The 22316-nt window shown below is 41.7% G+C and overlaps 1 protein-coding gene across 1 annotated transcript in view; it reads left to right on the forward strand.

Annotated features, from left to right (window-relative positions):
• Positions 1 to 22316, forward strand: part of LOC146798150 (HHIP-like protein 1) — a 278348-nt gene that overhangs the window by 248790 nt on the left and 7242 nt on the right. The window contains exon 8 of the mRNA XM_085625400.1: positions 16272 to 16354. Within this exon, the coding sequence (XP_085481526.1) occupies positions 16272 to 16354 (83 nt within the window). The remainder of the gene's footprint in view (positions 1 to 16271; positions 16355 to 22316) is intronic.

Genomic DNA, 22316 nt, shown 5'->3' on the forward strand with positions numbered 1-22316 from the left:
TTAACAGCTAAGCACAAAAAGGGAGGATGCATTCCTGGGCAGACCAGAAAGGACCATGATCTTACAAAACAGAAAAAGAAACCTCCAGATCTTGAAATCCTTTGTAAAAAAACTACATGGTAAAATGGACTGTATCGAAAGACGACTAAGGCAGGAGATTTAGCAGATCCAGAAGGATGTGGCACTGCTAACGGACATGGTTACCGAATTATTATCCCTCAAAACAATAGATAAAACACCTAATATTTCCAAGACAGGGCAACCTCAAATGGTAACTGTAAAAGAAAAACCAAGTCTTGCCAATAGAACCAGCTCTATGACAGAAAGAGAGACGAAGTTGATTATTTCAGCCACATCAAAGGTCACTAATTTACCAACAGAAAATACAAGTCAGCCCAATATAGACAAAGAAGATACTTACCATGATACAACAGCACTTAAAAAAAAAAATTGCCAATCCATATGAAGAATAGCATTTTACATCCTGTTAATAACTACAAGGGGACATTAAATCTCCCGCCTGAAGCAACACCGTATGTTATAGTTTTAAATAATGTGCCTAAATTGTTGAGAAACCAGAAGGAAACATACGATACCATGAAGAATCAAGTGGTTCATTGGTTTTCTACTAACACTGATGTCAGGGCACATATTTTGTATTGTGATATAATCATGTTAAGGAGAACTGATTGGCTGGGTACATCTAGGAAATTATGTCAGGGAGATTGTATAGTGGTGAACTTTCGAAGTAAAAGACTAGTGGGTGAGATATAGAAAAATCTTATGTATCATGAAAAAGGAGAATGTCTTGATGCCACTGACCTCATAATGGTCGTTCCCTTGGGATATTTCTACAGACCAAAATATGATAGTTTTATGGCAAATGCTAGATTTAATTCGCCTTTGCACATGCCTTGGCACAATACATATGAGCCACTGCGTAGATGTAGTGAAATAGATTGACATACAATTGCCGACCAACCTAATGGGATTAAGGTTCAAGAAACTGTTTACGGTCTGCTAGATGTTGGTAACATAGACTATAGCAGGGAAATTGGTCTGGGAGAGCTGTCTCTTAATACCACAGGAGATGTCAATTTTTATAACTCAAATACCTATATGGAAAATCGAAAAGTAATACCGCATATAGTGATTTCAGACACTCCTGTGACTGATCATAGTAACAGTACTCCCAATATTACGTTATCGAAAGACGAACCTAGATTACACCATAGAGAGCTCTTGAAAATTATGACTTGAAACATCTCAGGCATTAAAAATAAGATGTATGATATCCATTGGTTAAAAATGCTAGATGACTTTGGAGTGGTATTATTACAAGAAACCTGGTGTACTGAACCCTTTTGTATAAATGGCTACCAGACAATTTGTAAAAACGCCATTACATCAAGGATGGGAAGGGCGAAGGGTGGCCTTGCCACATTAATTGCAGTCACTTCGCCCATGACCTTAAAGAAAACCTTTATTACATCACAATATTACCAGTTTGTATACCTCTATTCCAATGGAAATCAAGCTATCGTTGTAATAAATTTCTATAACAATCTATTTGACAACACAAAGAGTAAGGTAATTAGCTTATTAGAAAAAGACTTGGATCGCTTCTTAAAAGGAGTGGCAGGGGATTATATTTTAGTTTGGGCTAGGGATTTTACCTGTGTCAAATGCGATTATGAAGTAGGCGAACCTTGTGGATATTGTGATCATTATGGTGACAAGATTCCACATTTTTCGCACGATATGTATGGGGAAGCTATCAATAAGGTGGTGCATAAATACAATTTAACTGTTTTAGAACCTAATACACCAGAAGGGGAAACAAATATGCACACTTTTGTAGGAGCAAGGTCTTCATCAAATATAGATCACCTTATAATATCAGCAAATGGTAGTAATTTGGTTGAAAAAGTTTTGATAAATATTAGTTTGTTTAGTGATCACCACCCTCTAAGTGTGATATTGAAAATAAACTCGCTGACAAAATTACGAGGAAAGACAGCAGATGCTAACATTGATACTCAAGGAAATAATGGTGTCTCCATAAAATGGACGGGTGTTAATCCAGTTATATTCATGGAAAGCATTAGAGAGAAAACACAAAAAGACCTAGAAACCTGCTTGGATAGCTCTTCTACTGAAATAGCTACCATAATTGCCTTTTTCAACATCACTAAGGAAATTGCAGGTAATTTAACAACTATAAAGAGGAAGAAACCTTGCGATCTTAACCCAAGATGGTTTAGCCATGAGTGTACGAGGTTGAATGGGGAATTGAAACTGTCTCTAAAACAAAAACCTAGAGACCCTCATAGGATAAGTACCGCAAGGAAAGATTATAAAAAAAACCTTGGAAAAAAGAAAAATGGAGATCCTTGAGGGGGCTTGGGAGAAACTAAACCAGACAGCAGAGCTGAAAGACTCTGCCCTCTTCTGGAAGACAATTAATCATCCGTATTTTAAAGAAAATAATGAAGTAAAGATTGATACTGTAGTTCCACCGGAAGACTGGGTGTTACACTTCGAGAATATTTTTATCCCTGAAGGTATAAAAGCAACCGATTGTAACAGAGAAAAGTTTATAATATTAAAACCAGTAAAAGCACTACCAATAACCATAGGTGAAATTAAACTAGCCCTTGAAAAAAATGCAAATGGAAAAGCCGCAGGACCGGAAGGAGTGCCCATAGATGCTTTTAAGTGTGATATGGATTTTTGGATACCTATTTTATTGAATGTTTTTAATGCTGCTTTGGGAGGTGCATTACCCTCCACTTGGGTTGAAAGTATTATCGTACCCATTTTTAAAAAGGGGGACAGAGGGAAGGCAAACTGCTACCGCCCACTATCCCTTTTTGATTCCTCATCGAAGTTGATGGGCCGTATTATGCTGGAAATGTGAGAAGACTGGGCTAGAGAAAATAAAATCTTGACAAAAGCCCAATATGGTTTCAGAAGGGGTATTGGGGCGGTAGAGCAATGCTTAAATTTAGAATTATTAATAGGGAAGTATACACTGGCCAAGGAGGGGGCACTTCAACTATGCTTTGTAGACCTCACTAGCGCCTTCGATTGAGTTAATCATCAAAAACTTTGGCAAACATTGAAGGGGCTAGGGGCTCCCATCGAAATATTTTAATTTCTATCTCAAATTTATGCCTTTTTAACTACTAGGGTACGATATGGTAAGATGGAGGAATGTACGCCTGATTTTATAGTAAAGCGTGGTATTAGACAGGGATGTGTTCTAGCTCCCCTTTTATTTTCACTATATATAAACAATGTGAATTTGTTCTTACAAAAATCTATTGCAGATGCCCCGAAAGTAGGAAAACATACCACACCTGTTTTATTATACGCAGATGATGCCGTCTTAATGTCCAGGACCGCAAATGGCCTGCAATGTTTAATAGAAAATGTTGCCCTATACGTGTCGGACATTGATCTGCAGTTAAACTTTAAAAAAAGTTTGTAATGACATGTGGGGGCAAGAGGCCAAAGCATAGACAACATCACGTGGGAGTGTCCACCTTTTCTTATTTAGGGATGCTGTTCTGCAAAAGTGGTACCTAGAACAAGCATATCGACTCATGTAAAATGAAATTTTTGAGAACCACTGAGGGTATTTTTAGATTTGCAGCAAAATTGGGAAACAAACCCATACGGGAAATGTTATCATTGTATAGGAGTAAGTGTGTTTCAGTGGTCTGTTATAGTACAGCGAAATGGGGGAGAGCAAACACGGGTGCACTACAAATGAAGGAAAATACGTTTTTAAAAAGACTGTTGGCTGTCCCTAGTGCTACTGCAAACATCATCGTACACAAAGAACTATTTGTACCATATCTAAGTTACACAATAAACATGGGAGGCCTTATACTCTGGCAAGGGCTATGGGCAAAGGAAGAAACTTACAAAAGATTTAATAAAGGATTGCCTAGCCCTTGACCATAGCTTGAAAATACCATGGCTGGAGCACATTTTTAAACTTTTAACAAAATGTAAAGTAATCATTGACAAAAACAATCCTATTGCAATACAGGATTATATTAAAAGTGATTTGAAATTAAGATACCTAACTGCAATGGAGCTGGAACGGGAAAGGGCTGCTAGTCAAAAACAGAGTATAGTTAGTTATTGTGAACGCCCACTCATGAGGAGCATCCAGATATATTTGACTTTGGTAAGGATCACACAGCATTGATTCTACCTGACCTGATTGAGAATGGGTACCTTACATTATTTAATTGCCTTTCCAAGAACTGGAAAATGGTGCCACACATTACCACCTTGCCCATGTGATGGAAAAACTTTACAATCAACTCTGCATTTTATACTTTTTTGTCCTTTATAGGGCTCGCGCAATAGGCCAAAGGCGGGTGCATTGCTCCGGCCATGGCCTATTGGTGTCTGTTACGCGCACCAAAGCCCATGTGGTTTCAATTATCGTGCCCAGACACGGGCGCGATAATTGAAAACATATGGCACACCATTAGTGGGCGTTTTAAAAAAAAAATAGCTTTCAGTGCCGCTTGTTTTTTGGTGCTCTGAACATGTGGTCTTTTGAGCTATGCCCACTAGACGAGCTCAGCCACACAAGTTATGTGTTCTGTTGGGTATATGGTTTGACATACCTCATAGGTTAATTCTGCTAGGAGCCCAATAAATACCGTATCCGAGCTGCATCCGGTGTGTGTAGTGATGTCTTGTGAATTACTAGTGTCTATTCGACAAATCCTTACACCAGGTGGGCTCTTTGATACCGGTCTTTTATGCTTGAACCTCTGAGGCCGTCAATGGCCTCTACCTTGGTTTCCTCGTTGCCACAGCCATCTTTCTAGACACCAACCTGCTGCACTCCCAGTCCTTAAAGCCACTGATGACCTTTTTGGATGATAAATGTTAACTAAACCCCCCCACCCCCAAGCAGCAACAGTTTTGTTGATGCCCTGTAAGGCACAAAAAACTATAATCGGATTATGTGGACGCAGAGTAAACACACAACTGACTGTGCACTGGAACAACACAGCTCTCTGCTAGGAGCATTCTTTAAAGGCTGCTTTTAATCCCCCCTGGGTGATTTGTCAGGCCACCTGCAGCGACTGTTGGAAGAAGCCACATATTATATTTTAGCTCAGTCACGCACACCTGCAGGAATAATACGTGACTGCCATTAGCGCAACTGACACTGCTAATAAGCATAAGTCTAATCAGCATACGGAAAGCACTTTTAAATGACAAACTTAAAATAGCCTGCCAGATAAACACGTGCACAACATCAACTGCACTTTGAAGTGGATGAAAAGGGGGGACGCGGAGACCTCGCTACAAAGCCATAGATCAGGCGTGGATGGTAATTGGGAGCCGCTAAAATAACAAAATATACTTTATTTAGAAATGCTTCATTATGTTGCAAATGCGCACTCACTGCAGAGACATTCAACACCATATGGGGCTTTCATACTCGAGAAGTAGCATGGTGTAGGCATGCAAAGCAACCCTCGCCGACGAGGAGCCCAATGTTTGGGGATCCGAAGATTCGGAGTGCATGTAATTTATATTAATTGAGATGCAACTCCAAAATGGAGCTGGTTGGAGCTTGACTCTTATTCAGCGTCTTATGTACAAAATATAAATAAAACAATAATAATAATATTAAATTCAGGGTTTCAAAGATTTTCTTGGGAGCCCACAGTTGACGCTTCTGAGTGCTGGGGTTGCCTAATACCCCATCTTATCTTGAAGTCACCTCATACCTCATTCTTCCACCATCCTGTCCTCCCTCTCTCTTTATCTCACTCTTGGAGGTTGTTACTTATGCCTGCCTGCTCCCTCTGTCACTGTTTCCTATTTTTCTCTCTCGCCTCCCTTCTCCTTCTTATGCTTTTGTCTCTCTTGCACCCAGCAAAAGTCTGATGATGAAAGTAAGTCCAGGTCTCCACAAGGAAGAACCGGAGCCCACCACTAGGGATCACCAGCACAAATTATGTGCTGTGTACTAGGCATTAAACAAGCACATAAGTTAAATTAGAAAGTGTTCAGTGTGCAGCTAATGGCGTGGATTCAAGTTCATCAAAAGAGTAAGCTAGGGTCACCTATGGGAGTCAACACTTTATAATGAGGCGCAAACTAAAGAATCCTCCTGAAACTGAAGCTGCATCAATGGGAGAAGCAAAGCAAATGATTCAGGCTGAGCCAGACCAGGCACCCTGCCTAGAAGCTGGGAGTCACGGTGAGGCCAAGTGTTGATACACACAGCAAAGCAAACAGGAGCTACACACTGGGCCAGGCTACTGCATTTATGAGCCTCTGTACCTGCAGCCTTTCCGCATAATTATGGATTTGCCACATTTGCCATCATCTGCTGCATGATATGTAAACTCTAAAAAAAAAATTACAAAGGTGTTTCTAGCTGAAACGTATCAATACTTCGTAAAAACATGGAGACGTGTTCCAGGGCAGTGGAAGGCCCTTTACAAAGATTTTCCCAGTCAGTGTTACCATGTGTAACAAGCATTTGCAATGCAATAGGTCTCGCATTTACGTAAGTTTTAGCTATTGGCATTGTAATGATTTGGTTTTTAAAACATAAATAAAAGGCATTGCCATTTACAATGCCAATAGCTTAAACTTGTGTAAATGCGAGACCTATTGCATTGCAAATGCTTGTTTTGTCTTGCTGCTTATCAATCTGAACCCAGCATAATGCGTGAAACCTTGTGGTGACCACTCCAAATCTCTGTCGGATCCCTCTATAGTGACCTTTGCAGGCCAGAATCAGAAGACGGGTATGTCTTGATAGCTCCTCTGGTAGCGGTCACCTCAGGCACCCAAGCAGGTTAGGCCTCCTTAGATGTGGACATGGTGAGGTGACCAAGGACTGAGGAACAAGCCCGTAGGTGCCTGCTTCAATACGGTGGCATCCCCCACATGTATATATTATTTAACTAACGACTCTGTAGGTTAGGACTGTCAAATGAGGAGATGACATAGTGTGCCACCTATGCTTAGCATGGATTTTTATTGCTGCGATAGCATGCTATTAGCAACGCTTATCTCAAAAGTGATAAAATTCCTAGTGCTAACTGCCAAACATGTGATTATCGCTGGAAACCCAGCAATAATCCCACGAAGTTTGGCGATAGCTTGCTGATAGGGCCACACATACTTAGCCATGATATCCACCTTCAATAGCATATCAAATCAAACCTAAATACCAGCCTTCCACTGCCCCTCACCTCACCTCCGAGCTTCCCCTGACTAGTGGGAAAATATCCAAACATTCAGAAACCCAGATTTGAGGAGGCATTGTCATACCTTGTTAAGTCACATTTTTTATACTGAGAAATGGCATGTGTTTGTTTTGGACATGCCAAATTGCTTTACTTTGAAACCGTAGTGTTTCCCTTTCCAATGAAGTGCTGTGTTACTGTGAAAACAAACACTTCCATTTTTTGGGGGGGGGAGAGATAGAAGAAAAATATTTTTTACAATCATCAACATGCCTTAAGCACCTTTCCAAAAGTGACACTAAACACATGCTACCCTTCCCTGAACCTTATACTACCTCTTAATGTGACCCTTCCTTGAACACACTAAAAACGTATTACTATGCCTTAACACTACTCATAGCTGCACCAAAAAACATCTAACTATCCCATAACACTACCCTTCCTTGGACCCTAAAGAATCTTTACTACCCATTAACACTACTCTTCCCGGAACACTAAAAACCTCTTGCACTTAAACTTTAAATCATAGACTAATACATTAAATTATGTTAAGTATTCAAATTAATTCAGTCTTATACCACAAGCCCTTACCCTATACTCAAACCCGATATCCCTAAACCTATTCCTGTACCCTTAAACCTTAAACCTTTCTTCTCTTTCTCACTATCCTAACTTTAATATACCTTGGGGAAAAAAGCCATGAGGAGTGTTCATTTTTAAAAGTACTTATGTTTAGAACTAATAATTGGGAAGTGTTATTTTCAAAGTTTAGAGGCAATTTTGAAGGCAGTGATTCATGACATTCCATAGGCCCAGCCAAAGATAGGCCTTGGCAAACTGAGAATTATTTCTGGACACCAGTGCTTTCAAAAAGCATGTGGCTTAGCCCATGTGGGTGGTTTTCAAATCATATCCACTCACATGTATCGCTCAAACGCCACAATCTCTGCGTTGACCTCCAGCATGTGCAACTCTTTTGGTGCTTACTGATGTGTGATACTTCATAAAACAGGAGAGGATTCGACACATATGAGACAGCTAGGAAACTAACTTGCATCATAACCAAAAATGGCAAGGAAGCTGTAAGAAAACTTAATAGAGTTATGGACTCATTATGCTTGCCTCAGGTGTAGAAGTGTTAATTCCACATCCCTCGGAGCTAACAGTATCAGGAGTCCTGTTAACTCCATGGGAAGGCAATTAACAGTGATTGTCCCTGGAACTCTGCAAACTCAGGGTCTCATTCTCAAAGTATCCCTAATTTGTATTAAAAAAATTTGTGATGAATTCTGGGGACAACCTTCTTCCTATAAAAAAAACTATAAGAACTCATTGGACCAAAGTGTTTGCAACATACTTAATCCTCCTGACCAACACAACAACACAGAGGATTAGTTTTCCTTGCCAAAATCAACAATATAGTCTGAACATGTGATCTCTATTATATTTCCAATTATATACTCTCAGTCACAGAGTAACAAATCAGTTTCCAGAGGAATCTTGGAAGATGAGTCTGCTGGCATTTCTCAGTCAACCAGATGTTTCATTCCTGTTTTCCAGGAGATGGACCCCGCTAAAGTCCCAATTATTTTGTTAGCTAGCAGGACTGTGAGTAGTTGGTATATATATTCCTTAGCTTTAAGCAATGAATTGCAATTTGTGAGCGTATTGCTTGTCTCTGGTTCTAGCAACTTCTTAAAGTAATAGGAGACCAGAGTTATGGTAGGTAATACTTCTTCTGTGATCTTGTCTACCACAAGGCTGAAGAGTCCATTTGGGTACACCTAGTATTGTGAGCCAGAATTGACCTTGCATAGTCTTTACACCTATATGTTTTTGTATATTTATTCAAAACATATCTCATTTTTGCAGCCGAAATTCAATATTCCTCTGAAGAGGATTTGGACCATTTATTGACTCTCGAATTATGGTTAGTACATCTCCCTTTCCGAAAAACTTAATTCCAAATAGGTATAAGATGGCATCAGTTTATTATCAGCTTGCTCAAAACTGCATCTATGGCTGGTACGTCCTGCAGAAATGAGCATTCTTCATTTTATCTAATGTCCGAATAATGCTGTGAAGAAATCTGTCATTGCCTCACATTTTTGAAGGCCTCATGGGGGCTTATCAAACAGCATCATGTAATCTTTGTATAAGAAGATAGCATTTCTTTCCATGTAATGTGTGTGAGCAGGCAGACAGCTGAGAGCTTTTACTGTATTGTAATAACTGATAAATAAAAAAAAGTGTGTGTATGGTATATTCTCTGTATGTTCCTGGTATAATACTTTTTTTCCTGGATGCGAGTCCCCTCCACCCATACCTAAATGGCACCCTAAATTTTTAATACGGTCTGTCCCCAGTGGATATGATACAGCCAACACATTCCTCTGTGGAGGTAAACCACTGGGGCCAAACCGGTAAAAACAACGGGCCCAATTCAAAAAACTAATCTGAGGCAAAATCCTAAACTTACTACTTTTGGTATTCACAGAAGGCACTTACTACTTTTGGTTAAACTTACTACTTTTGGTTAAACTTGCAACGTTCGGTATTCACAGAAGGTATTTAGTAGTAGTAAAGTTAGTTTACTACTACTAAATGCCTTCTGTGAATACCAAAAGTAGTTAGTTTAACCAAAAGTAGTAAGTTTAACCAAAAGTAGTAAGTGCATTATGTGAATTCTAAAAGTAGTACATTTAGGATTTTGTCTCTGATTAGTTCTATGAATAGGGCCCAACATGTTGATGTCCTGTCCTTATCAAAACATACTTATCAAGTAGGAAATTTAGGACCAAACTATGATTAATTGTGCTAAGACCTGCTGCAAACCCAGTGTGATTGTCAGGGTGACTGTGACCTCTACAGGCCATTCCTCACATTTTATTGTAACCTAAACAATCTTGATAATATTTAATAGCAAATGAGTAATTTAGACTGTTTTTTTTTAAACTCAAGGACTATCATTCTGAATCACAAAATATTTGCTACTTTCCCAGTGTTGTTAATTACATTAGTGGAGTATGGCAATCTGGATTATCTAGAAATATTTCACATTTGATGGCAGGAAATTTAGGCCATATGTACAGATTTTAGGAATAGCAATTACTTAATTGTAATATTTTGCAAATCGCTATTAGGAAATCACTATTCTTAATGTATGAAACTCATTGAGTTTCATTGAGTGACTCCAATTGGGTCACAAATCGACCTACCTCAAGATTTTTATGAGGTAGGTCACAGTTTGTGACCCATCAGGAACTGTAGCCATCACAGGGATGGTGGCATGCTAGGGTAGGCACACCACCGTGTCTGTGATTGTTTTCTTATAAGGCAAACGTTTTCCTTAAAGGCAAAAGAGATGCATTTCAAAAAAGAAAATGAAATGTCTATGTTTCACTTTTTTAGAGCAGGCAATGATCCCTTGGGCCAATGCCTGCTTCTTTTCAAAAATATTTGTTTCAACATTTACAAAGGGGAATGGGTCCCATAGGGCCCCTTCCCATTTGCAAATGTTTACCACCGCCCTTGAGGTGTCAGTAAAAATAATTAATGTTTTGATACCATAATTTGGTTGCAAAATGTTCATACATACCACAGAAATTCGGTATTTGGAAGGGATGCCCTAAACACACCCCTTCCAAATATCAAATCACTAAACCATATTGCAATTCGGTAACATGTTACCAAATCACAATTTAGGTTTTCTATACATGAATTAGCATTTTTGCGGTTGGAAACGGCCCGCTTCTGTGAATTGGTCTCTTTAGAATGCTTTTGTACATATGACCCTTTATTGACTTTGTGGTCAATGTTGGCTTTGTGGTCAATGGGAGGCTGAAGAGCAGTGATAGAAAGCTTTAAAATAACTTTCTTTTAAATAACTAAGATTATAAAGGGATATAAAACAGATCTAGGCCCCTGCAGTATCCAAGGTGGTGCACCAGCCTATACGTTTCATGTTATAGTGACTTCAGTACTAGGACGAAGAGCATGGATCCGATCAAAAGGTTACCTTTAGACACCCAGATACTCTAGATGTCTCACCTCTTTAGACAGAGGGACCTAAAGTGACTGTTGGTGTCTGCCCTTAACTCTAGTGCTGAAATAACCAGACTGAGTGCATCACACGCTGAGCTGAGCATTAGAAACCATCAAGTCTTGAAAATCTTCTAGACTAAGGCTCATGGAAAACATCAAACCGTGATGAGAGGATGATTCAAAAGTATTTAGCTCTGTACTTCAATTCTCTCCTATGAGGTGGAAACTCTCCCCACACAATTCTGAGTAACATCCTGTGGATTTTCTGAAAAGAGAATGTGGATATACAAATATTCAGGTTTATGGTGCAGAGCCAGTGCCCTGTATGGAGAGAAAAGAATTAAAATCTGTGTCATCATCACCACCTTTGCACTACTACTGAAAAGTAACAAAAGTAAAAATGATGGAAGAACTACTTCCTTTATGCCATCACAAGAGATCAGGAATAGAAGCCTTATTATGTTCCACGCATCATACCAGATGCATGGCTCCAAGATAAAGATGTGTCTCAACCACAAGTAATAGTTCAATAGAGGATGAATTGGGGCAAATGAGCTGGATGAACCCGGCAAAGGATCTTATCTCTGTTTCAGTCATCAATCAAAACAAAAAGCCCATGTTAACGCCTTGCAAGTATTGAGAACGGATTCCTACACTCACCCTAAATGGTCCCTGATAACAAGACAAGTGCATATTTCACTTAATCCGGTCAGTGGAGGCAAAGAACCCTTTAACGAGCTTCTGGAACATCTGGAACATTCTACTTATGCCACTGAAAGATGTGTGCTCAGAAGCAGTGGTTGATAAAGCTGTGATACACATGTTGAGTCCAGTCTCTGTCTGCTACAGAAGGCCCCTGAGTGCTTGCAAGATTTGAGGCATTGAGGCTTTGTCAAAAGGACTGAAACTGAATTTGATGTCCCCAGAATTTCTTTTTCTGCAGTGAGTGAAAACTTAACATAGCACATATTTTGTGCTTTCACATTGAGATAATAGGTGTGAAGGCATGTATCATGTGCACAGTGATCCACAGAGATTTGTTCGTAGCTGGTAAATTTACATGGACACTGCTGGATGTTAGCTTCTGGAATCATCACATACATTGTGTTTGAAAAAGGGCTGAGAGGGCTTCTTCTTGTCCTATAACATTTGTAGAAAACAACAAAGAAGCTTATTTACTATTATAAGTCTAGTGCTGGAATATTTTGGGAAAAGTTATAAATGCCCCAAGTATTTTTCGGAAGGGTTGAAAAGTAGTAATTTTAAAGTTCTACTCTGAGGGCGCAGTTCAGGGCAAAAACTAGGAATACCATGTTTAGCACACACTGCAAGGTTATAAATGACCATTGCCTAACCCTGACAAATAAAAAAAATTAAATTGGTATTGGGACCAAAGTCAGCCTTATAAAGGCACTTCTGGGTAAGTCTACATGTTAGATCTGTGCTGCCCCATATAGACACCGTTTTAGGAATGACCAGCAGAGTGATATTCTCTCAAACTACAGTCTGGATTCTCTGGTGGGGTTGGTATGTAGAAATACTCCTCAGATCAGATGGCTGTTGTAAGAAAGCATTACACCCTTTGACCACAGATTCACCCTGTGGATTATCTGTAGCAATCCCTAGTGGTCAGCCCTGATTTAGCAGAACAATCTGCAGTAGCCAGTGATGGAACACTGCAGCACTGGTCTTTCAATTGTGATCCTTTGTCAGTATTCCAAGATTCAACACATACCATATTTGTAGCTCAAGTCCCATGGGAAATAAAGTATTTGGTACATGTTGACTCAGAAGGCTGAACATTTGATATCAGTAAGAAGGGGTTCAAAGCTGCTCAAATATTTTGTGTGAAATTGATCCCTAGGAACTGGAGCTAGGTTACAGGAAGTTGGAATTCAACTCAAAGTCAAATTTAGTCAATGAATTCTAAGTGGTGGTTTCCATTGAAGGGAATCTTTGCATCCTCAGAGCCAGTTCTGGTAGTAAGTAATAAGGGTGCCGATTGTAGAACACAGTAGTAATCCCTCATTAACATCTCAGGGAATCTCCAGTGTTTCACTGGATCAGGACAGTGGCTGGAGTGATTTTCCCTCATACTATTTATGTCCTTCCCTGACTGGGAGGAACACATCCCTAGGAACCAGTATTTATGTAAAAACCAGTTCCCACGATCTACTTCCATATGGCAAAGTCCTAGAAGTACTGGAAAGTGATTACGTCTGAGGGGTTTGAACAGCAGTTCAACTCATTGTTCAGAATAAAATAACATGCAGATATCTTGCGGCATAACCCTGAGCGGAGGAATAAGCATGAAGAAGCTGGGATGCCATCCCCAGAAAAATCGAGGCCAATCTCCAATACCCCACATTATCTTCTCAAAACATACCTTCTCAGCCTCAAGGACAACCATAGCTTCCCATATAGGAGAATGATCTTCAACTCTCCTTGACCCCCAGCCTGATACTAGCAAATCCAACACTGTACTACAAAGAAATCAGCTTAAGGAACTCTGTGTACAATGCTGTCTTATTCTTTAACAAATCATTTTTACTCACTCACTCTTCTATGTAGCCAGTCTTCTGCCTGTTTTTGCCTAGACTTTTTGTGAAAAGTAGCATAATTTATCAAGAAAAGCTCCCTGGACAAAGAAAGCCGCTAGGAAATAAAGGAATGAGCTCCAGATACTAGTAGAAGTTTCTAGAAAGCAGCGGCATGAAGCATAAAAACCTAAAAAAGCAGGACTGCACCAGTAGGATGCATAAGGAAAAAAAAGAAAAACTGCACACTACCTCAAAAAAAAGTAAAATAAGAAAACCAATGGTAATATTTCATTGTTTAGAAACATTAGTGTTTTACATCAAGACTAGCACACCAAACCCTTCACTTTTGGTCTCATAGACATTGCCCTGTTTTAGAAGGAAACATTTAACATTAATTATTAAAATAGTATACAGATTCTACAATGACTGGCTGGATGGATACGAATGGAACTCAAGAAATCTAAAAGCACAGTCACCCTGCATTGAAAAATCTCTCAGACTAACTGAAACCCTAGTATTCCAGAGGGTGTTAATTGTGAGGAATGGGTGTTAGCTGGTCCTTGATGCAGTAAGTTGCTGAAACACAAGCAAATGTGAAAGACTTTAGTATCTCTAATGACAGAAATGACTTTGAAGTCATTTTGCTTTATGCCTTCGTGAATCAGTTTATCTCCCAGATCATAACGTACTAGGGACTGTCATTCTGCACTACACAGATGGAATAGGCTGTTGAGATATTGGGAAATTCATAGCAAGTTAGGAAGGATGGTGCATGATCAGTTTCAATATGTGTCTGCTCCAGAACAAGCCCTACTGACTGTGTTGCTTTTATTCTAACATTTGATTAAATATGAATGTTTACATAGTTAAGATAAAGAAAAAAATAGATTCATATTTTTTTATCAATACATAAAACTATCATTAGAAACAATAACACTCACCTGCAAAACATAGCTTTACAAAAAAGAATTAATGATGCCTAACACACACTAACTTCTACAGTTCTAACACTATTCAAAGTAAAGGAAATTAATTTGTCTAAGCAGATATGTTAACCTCAATATACCTTCGAAAAGGCAGTAATTCCTTATTGAACATGACGAAGGCTGTGGATAGTAAACAAGAAGACGAAAAGGAGAGACCTGTATAAGCTCTAATCCAAGATAAGAACAAATATTGCATGACAACATATTATTTCAGGGGGTAATATGTAAAGCTTTGGAGATTGTCTTAAGTAAAGCACTAAAATTGAAATAGAGCACTGCTTTAAATATGTTGTCCCAGAACGCAAAATCCCAGACTACTGATTGATCCACATGGAGAATCCATTACCCGGGTCTCCGTAACTTCCAAAGCACGCTATGACCAAAACTCCTATGACACGCAGTGTGTATGAGACATGTAGTGTGCCTAATCTCCTTATCCATGGTTTCTCAACCCTCCCTCTGAAGGTTGTACGATTCCCACCATGTGAGGTCATTCAGACTCTCCCTCGAAATCCTATCCCCAGGTAGATTTTAGTAGGTCTCTCACACACAAATACAGGCACACACAAGTTGGCAAGCACACAGACATAAGCAAACACTCACATAAAGTCTCAGGTAGGAAGAAGGCCATTTTAAACTCCTTGCCTCCCATGGCTTGCTAAATTGCCACTGTCCATGTGCTGCCTCCATACCTGTGTTTGTCCAAAAGCACACAATAGTGGGAATGGGATTAACAGCATAGGGTCTAAATGGGCCCTCCACTGTCAAACACAGTGTGGTGGTGAACACAGGGACATCATGCAAATGATACCATGCTGAATAGTTCAGCAGCGGCTCAGCTCGCGACTACAGGAGCTCCTTGGCTGTCAGAGATAGTTTCCACTTTCAGAGGAATGGTTGTTGTGTCCCTGATCGACGGTGCAGGGTCTGTCTAGACCCTGCAATGTTAATCACAGCATGACGCAAGGCAAGTTCTCTCAGACCCCTGCAGTCTCAGGGCATTTAAATGGACGCTGCTGGAATCTCCAGCAGGGACTCTGGAAAAGGCTACTGTGCTTACCAGCTCCCGAGAAGCAGAGCGGCATCCACCCTGTTCTAGAAGAGATACCTTACCAGAGCCTGCAGTGCCGTCTATTAGTGTACCGTACTCTCCCTGGTTAAAGAGAAAGGCCGGTATAGACGGCCAGAGAATTCGGAAGTGTCGGAACTCAGTACCCTAGAGTACCGCCCCATTTAAAGAACTGGCTTGGAGGACCTGGTTTGGGACAATATGAATCAATTCTAGGAAGTGTTATCTTCTGTGGGAGTTCAGGGTGGTGCTGACATGCACTCTGTATAATAGAATGAATAAAAGCTCTTGTTGGAACCAGTTGCAACAGTGTGAGCTGTGGACGTATCAGACTTCAGGCCTATTAGAGTTAATGGTTGTGTCTCTGTTTTTATTACTGCAGGCGAGCACCACCCGGAAAATGTGCAGTCAACCCTTCTCCAGTCACAGTCAAAGGGAAGTTAATTCACTTCTACCCACGACAAAGTAAGTACAAAAAGAGCCGATGTTTCAGACTCAATAGTTCTAGGCATATATTTATTGTTAATGATGTTGTTAATACAAATTACATACAGCCTGATATATATTTATACCAAGAGGCAGGCGGGCAACTAGAGCCAAATTTCGGGGGGGGCTGAAAAAGATTTCGGGGGGGGCTAAGTCTTCCAGCCATAGGCAGAGTGGCTATAAAAAGGGGTGAAAACACAACAAAAGCCTCATTAACGAATAAATGGTCTTTTAAAGACCTGTGAAGTACTCGGGTGCGGCTGCAATTAAACGGACGCCAGCCGGCGCGAGGCTGTCTCAGCCGGGCTGACAAACATGACGGGGGGGGGGGCTGAAGCCCGGTGAGCCCAATGGGTGTTGCGCGCCTGCCAAGAGGGAGCTGGCGGAAGGTGTCTGAAGAGGCTCAAGAGTGGGTGTGGCTCTGCTCCATTGCTGCGGGAGACGGGCATGCCAACAAGTAAATTCCATGTGAAAAAGATGTTTGAGGCTACTATAGTTGTGGATCACATGCTTTACTCGGTCTTGCCATCTAGTGTTGAGCTCAGAATGTTAAAAAATTATTTTTCATCAAAGGGATTTGGGTTTTGAGGGGACTTGTGATACTTCCCATTGAAACCCACAATGCACCAGGACCCAGACTCCAACGCAGATTGCTTTTTTCTGCCATTGTGCTCAGACATTTCATCTAAAGTTGTACACCGAAGTATTCATCGTTCGATTCCAGAAGACTGGGGGCAGGGCCGAACTGGTAACAGCAACCAGCCCCCAAGGGGGTTGGAGATGCTAGCAAGAAGAACTGCTCCCGCTTTTGTTACAGGGAGCCGATATTGCAGTACTTCTGCAAAACCGGCCTCCAGTGCCAAGACCGGTCCCCACAGACACAAAACCGGCCCCCACCCCTGCGGCCCACCGAGGACAAGTCCAGTGCCCGCTAGGGCCAGTACAGCCCTGACTGGGGGTATTGTTGAAAAAGAGAATGAAAATAAATAATTGGGAAAGAATCTGTCAGTAGTCGAAGACATTTCACACCCAGTACATTTCACATCTGTCTACCAGTTCAACACCAAACCAACTGCAGTTTGAATGAGAATGACTCATTTGGGGGAAGGACATGGAGAACATACCCTTTAAATTCTATGCGTCCTGTAATCACAGATTCCAGTGGTTGGAACAATACAGGATCTGTAATCTCTGTAGAGGCATGTCACCCTTAGAGGTGTCAGGACTGCACCAGCCTTGTTTTCTGGACCAATTTGAATATACCAACGGGGAATAATAACCTATTGTACACTGTTGGTACAATAACAAACATGCCAATCCTTGGGGCCAGTAGCATCCTAAGGCAGTGGCATCAGTCTGGTGGCTGGCGCAGATGAACAAAAGCACCTGCACTAGCCATCAGAGAGATTATCAAAGGCTGCTGAAGTCCCAGCCCTAGCCTCAGGGGCAGCAGCGGCTCGTGGCTGAGGGCTAAGCCTGGGCAGAGTTTGCTGAGGTCCACTGTGCGGAACTACACGAAGTGACCAAAAAACTCAGCTGCGCTATGCGGAGTTCCGCATGCAGCGGAGTGCACTGCATCATGCCTGTTCGTGTTGATTTTCAGCGCCCGGTGTTTGTCCTGCGCTCGAAAATCAATACAAATGGCACCATGTGCAGTGCAAGAGAGCCCTGCTTCTTTTCTGCGGCTCGAGTAGGTTTTCTATTCGAGTGGCAACCTTCTCAATGCGACAGAATGTTTCTTAACACGAGCTATGGCGACCACCCACGACCATCTGCATAGGTAAATCCGACAGCCAGCTTTGAGAAATATTGCCGGGAGGTGTATTTTTCTCGGTCACGCACACCATCTTGATGTTGGGGAGTGCAAGCAAGGAAAAATTTCGCCAGGAGGTGGATTTTCCTAGCTCGCGCTCACCAACTTGATGTTGGGGAGCACAAGCGAGGTAAAAACGATGTTCCGCTGTGTGGAGTTTTTCGGCACTCGACATGCTCCACAGAGTGAGGAAAACTCCACAAACAGAGCAGAGTTTACCGTCCGGGCTTACTGAGGGCGTCGGGGCACCGAGTTTTGAAAGTTATGTGGACGGTAGTTTCTGACATCAAAATCCATCCACATAACATTGCAGAACAAAAAAAAGCCCATGCCACCCTCAGTGCCTGGCTGCCTACTTTTCTCTCATCCCTACTGACGTAAGAGCCAGGCACTTTTTAAAGAGGCACAAAGGCTAGTGCCAACTCATGGTATTTGTTTATTTTGTATTTTTTAATTTCAGCAGGCCCTGATGAACTGGCATCAGCCTGGGCAGCAATTCTAGGGGTCTCAAGATGCCACCCATTAATGAAACAGAGCAGTGTCATATTTTAAAGCGGCCCCAGGCACCTAAGGCACCAGCCCTGTATTTCCCAGTGCTGCTTGGCAGTCATATACAGGCTGCAAGGATGTGTAAAACATCAACCATTTTTTAAGTCGACACAGGGTAGGGTGGGGTCAGCAAACATTACTGACTCCACCGTGTGACGAGCTGGAAAAAGGGGTGGTTTACAGCATGCTCCTCCTGTATGACTGAGGGCATGCATGCAAACAGATGCACTGCACATGCTTTAGCACGCATAGAGTATCTGTTTACAGCATATCGCCAATTGCCGAGTCATCTTTAGAAGATGCTTGGCATCTGACTGGCACATGGAGCACACCCTACTAAGGAACATTTGTGTCATATTTTAAAGCGGCCCCAGGCACCTAAGGCATCAGCCCTGTATTTCCCAGTGCTGCTTGTCAGTCATATACAGGCTGCAAGGATGTGTAAAACATCAACCACCTGGCCTGGAGCAGTACATTACGCATGGACCTGGGAAACTTGGTATAGTCGCCGGGCAAACAGACGGGTCTTCAAGGTAAGTCAGAGGGCTGGGCCTCATGCCTCCCTGTTGTGTTCAGTGTTCCCTTTCATCCTGAAGGCTGGATCCCGCATCTTCAGATCCAGCCTTGAGGCTTAAAGCAAATACATGAGAGTCTTTCAACATCTCCTCAGCTCATGTTTTTCAAGACACTCTCACAAGTGCTAATGAGGTCTGCCACCACACCGTCATCGACAGACTCCATAACATTGGCATTCAACAAAACGCCCTCAAGTGGATCGCTTCCTTCCTGTCAGATCACACACAGAGCATCTGTCTCCCTCCCTTCACCTCTGAGCCCAAGGACATTATATACTGCAAACCCCAAGGATCATCCCTCAGCCCCAACCTGTTCAACATCTACAGGCCCCACTCACAAATGTTGTCATATCCTACAGACTCAACATAATCTCCTATGCTGACGACGCTCAACTTCTTCTATCGCTGACCGAGGACCCCTCTAACACCAAAATCAACTTCTGCAACGCCATGATCAACATAGCCAAATAGATGAGAGACAGCTGCCTCAAACTCAGCTTCGACAAAACAAAAGTACTGATCTTCGGGGAAAAACACTTCAGCATGGGACCACAGCTGGTGGCCAGCAAAACTCAGATCAACAACTACACTGACAGACCACGCTCACAACCTTGGCATCATCTTTGACAGCTATCTGACCATGAAACGATAATTTAAAGCAATCACCTCCTCCTGCTTCCACACCATCCACATGCTCTGCGGAATCTACAGTTGGATCCCTTTCTCCTCCAAAAAAAGATTTAAGTAGGCCCTCATCACCAGCCGCCTCGAGTATGGCAACGCACTCTACACCGAAATCACCACCCAGCATCTCAAAAGACTCCAGACCATATGGAACACCGCAACAAGACTCATCTTGGACTTCCCCAAATGGACCCGCATCACGCCCACCTCAGAAACCTACACTGACTTCCCATTCAGAAGAGATGCCAGTTCAAGATACTCACGCATGCATGCAAAGCTCTACACAACCAAGGACCAATCTTCATCAACCATCGACATACTATCAGTAGATCAAGATTGATCGGGAATATCGGGAAGAGGCATGGCATAATTATACAATAGACCAACAAGATGATACATTCCATGAGCCTTATCCAGGGAGAGTATCACCTTCAAATGACACATTAGTATGCAACTCAAGCAAGGCTAGAGCAGCTTCACATTACAATGTGCCTGTGTATGTTGAAGAATAAAAGGATGTCCTAACAAATTCTTCCTATGCAAAAAAAAAAAATCTCAACTTATTCATAAGACAATTTGATGGACACGGCAAAATATGCCTGGTGGAGAAAAAATGTAAACCTGCTTCTCAAGAACCTGTTTTTACCTGAGGACATCTGCCAGCTGATTCATTGGAACTGAACATAATCATATGCACTTAAGTGCCCCAACCACTTCTCCCCTACTGGCTGTGACGACAGCCAAGCCCCACCCCTCCCTGTGAACCTGCCTAACAACGGAAAAATAAAATGAAAATAAACTACTGTTATTGTCATTTTATTCTTCCTTTTTCCACTGCTCAAAATGCAGCTGTATCTTCCTCATGTATGTACACTCCCTGTTCACAAACTTTTTATTGCTTCGCTTTTCTATTCTTACACTTTCCTATAGGAAATAAAACACAATCTGAGGTGGAGTCTGTGTCCTGGTGCACTGCGGATTTCAGGGTTAGATATCACGATTCTCCACAAAACTGAAACCTCTTCTTCAAAGAAAAACTACATGTAATGTTCCAAGCCACTAATAGTTGGCATGCATGTGCAAAGCATGTGAATCTACAGCATAGCCGCCTGCATCCCGATTGTTAGAGGTAATTTACATTTTACAAATTGAACCACCAATAAGGTGGAGCAGCGCGATGAGCCCCCAAAGAAAACCTGTGTACATAAGTTTGTCATGCATGAGACCCTTTTTAATGCTATTATTTTGTTTGCTTCATTTTTATCCAAGTCTCAAACCTTCTTATACCAGGTGTAAATTTGGATATTTTTCTTAATTAAAAAGCAAAGACGCACCTTACAGTTGGATCCTGACATTAATATTCTTATTGAATAATATTTTACATAGCTCTTTTAAGATGAATTAGAACACTGGAATGTTGGGAACTCCATTAAAAACAATGGAGTAGCTCCAGTCTTATAATGGCTGGTATAAGCCCGGAGCTCCAACATTCCAATGCTTCTTTGTTCACAGCTCTGGCTGGGAACAAAGGCTTCAGGGAGCCTGAGGGGATTTGAAAGCCCTCGTGCTCCCTGAAGGCTTCGTTTTGTTAGAACATTCTGCCCTCTAGTGGCAGAATGTTCTAATAGCCTTATAGCCCTTCGTAGCAGGGCTATACCGGATTTAAAGTCCCTCTGCTTTGTTAAAGTCCCTCGCCTTCGGCTCGGGCCTTTAACGCTGCAGCGGGCCTTTAATAGCCGATATAGCCCGCTACAGCGGGCTATAAGGCTATATTAGAACATTGGAACATTGGAATTTCCAGTGAAAACAATGGAGTGCTCCAGGCTTATAATGGCTGGTATAAGCCCGGAGCTCCAACATTCCAATGTTTCTTTGTTCACAGCTCTGGCTGTGAACAAAGGCTTCGGGGAGCCTGAGAAGATTTCAATCCACTCGCGCTCCCTGAAGGCTTTGTTTAATTTGTTAGAACATTCTGCCCTCTAGTGGCAGAATGTTCTAATAGCCATATAGCCCTTCGTAGCAGGGCTACACCCTCTATTAAAGTCCCGCTGCTTTGTTAAAGGCCCTCGCCTTCGGCTCAGGCCTTTAACGATGCAGCGGGCCTTTAATAGCCGGTATAGCCCGCTACGGCGGGCTATATGGCTATATTAGAACACTGGAATGTTGGGAGCTCCATTGAAAACAATAGAGTAGCTCCAGGCTTATAATGGCTGGTATAAGCCCGGATCTCCAACATTCCAATGCTTCTTTGTTCACAGTTGTGGCTGTGAACATAGGCTTCGGGGAGTCTGAGGGGATTTCAATCCCCTTGCGCTCACTG

The sequence above is a fragment of the Triturus cristatus genome, chromosome 9, assembly GCF_964204655.1.
Source record: "Triturus cristatus chromosome 9, aTriCri1.1, whole genome shotgun sequence".
NCBI lineage: Eukaryota > Metazoa > Chordata > Amphibia > Caudata > Salamandridae > Triturus > Triturus cristatus.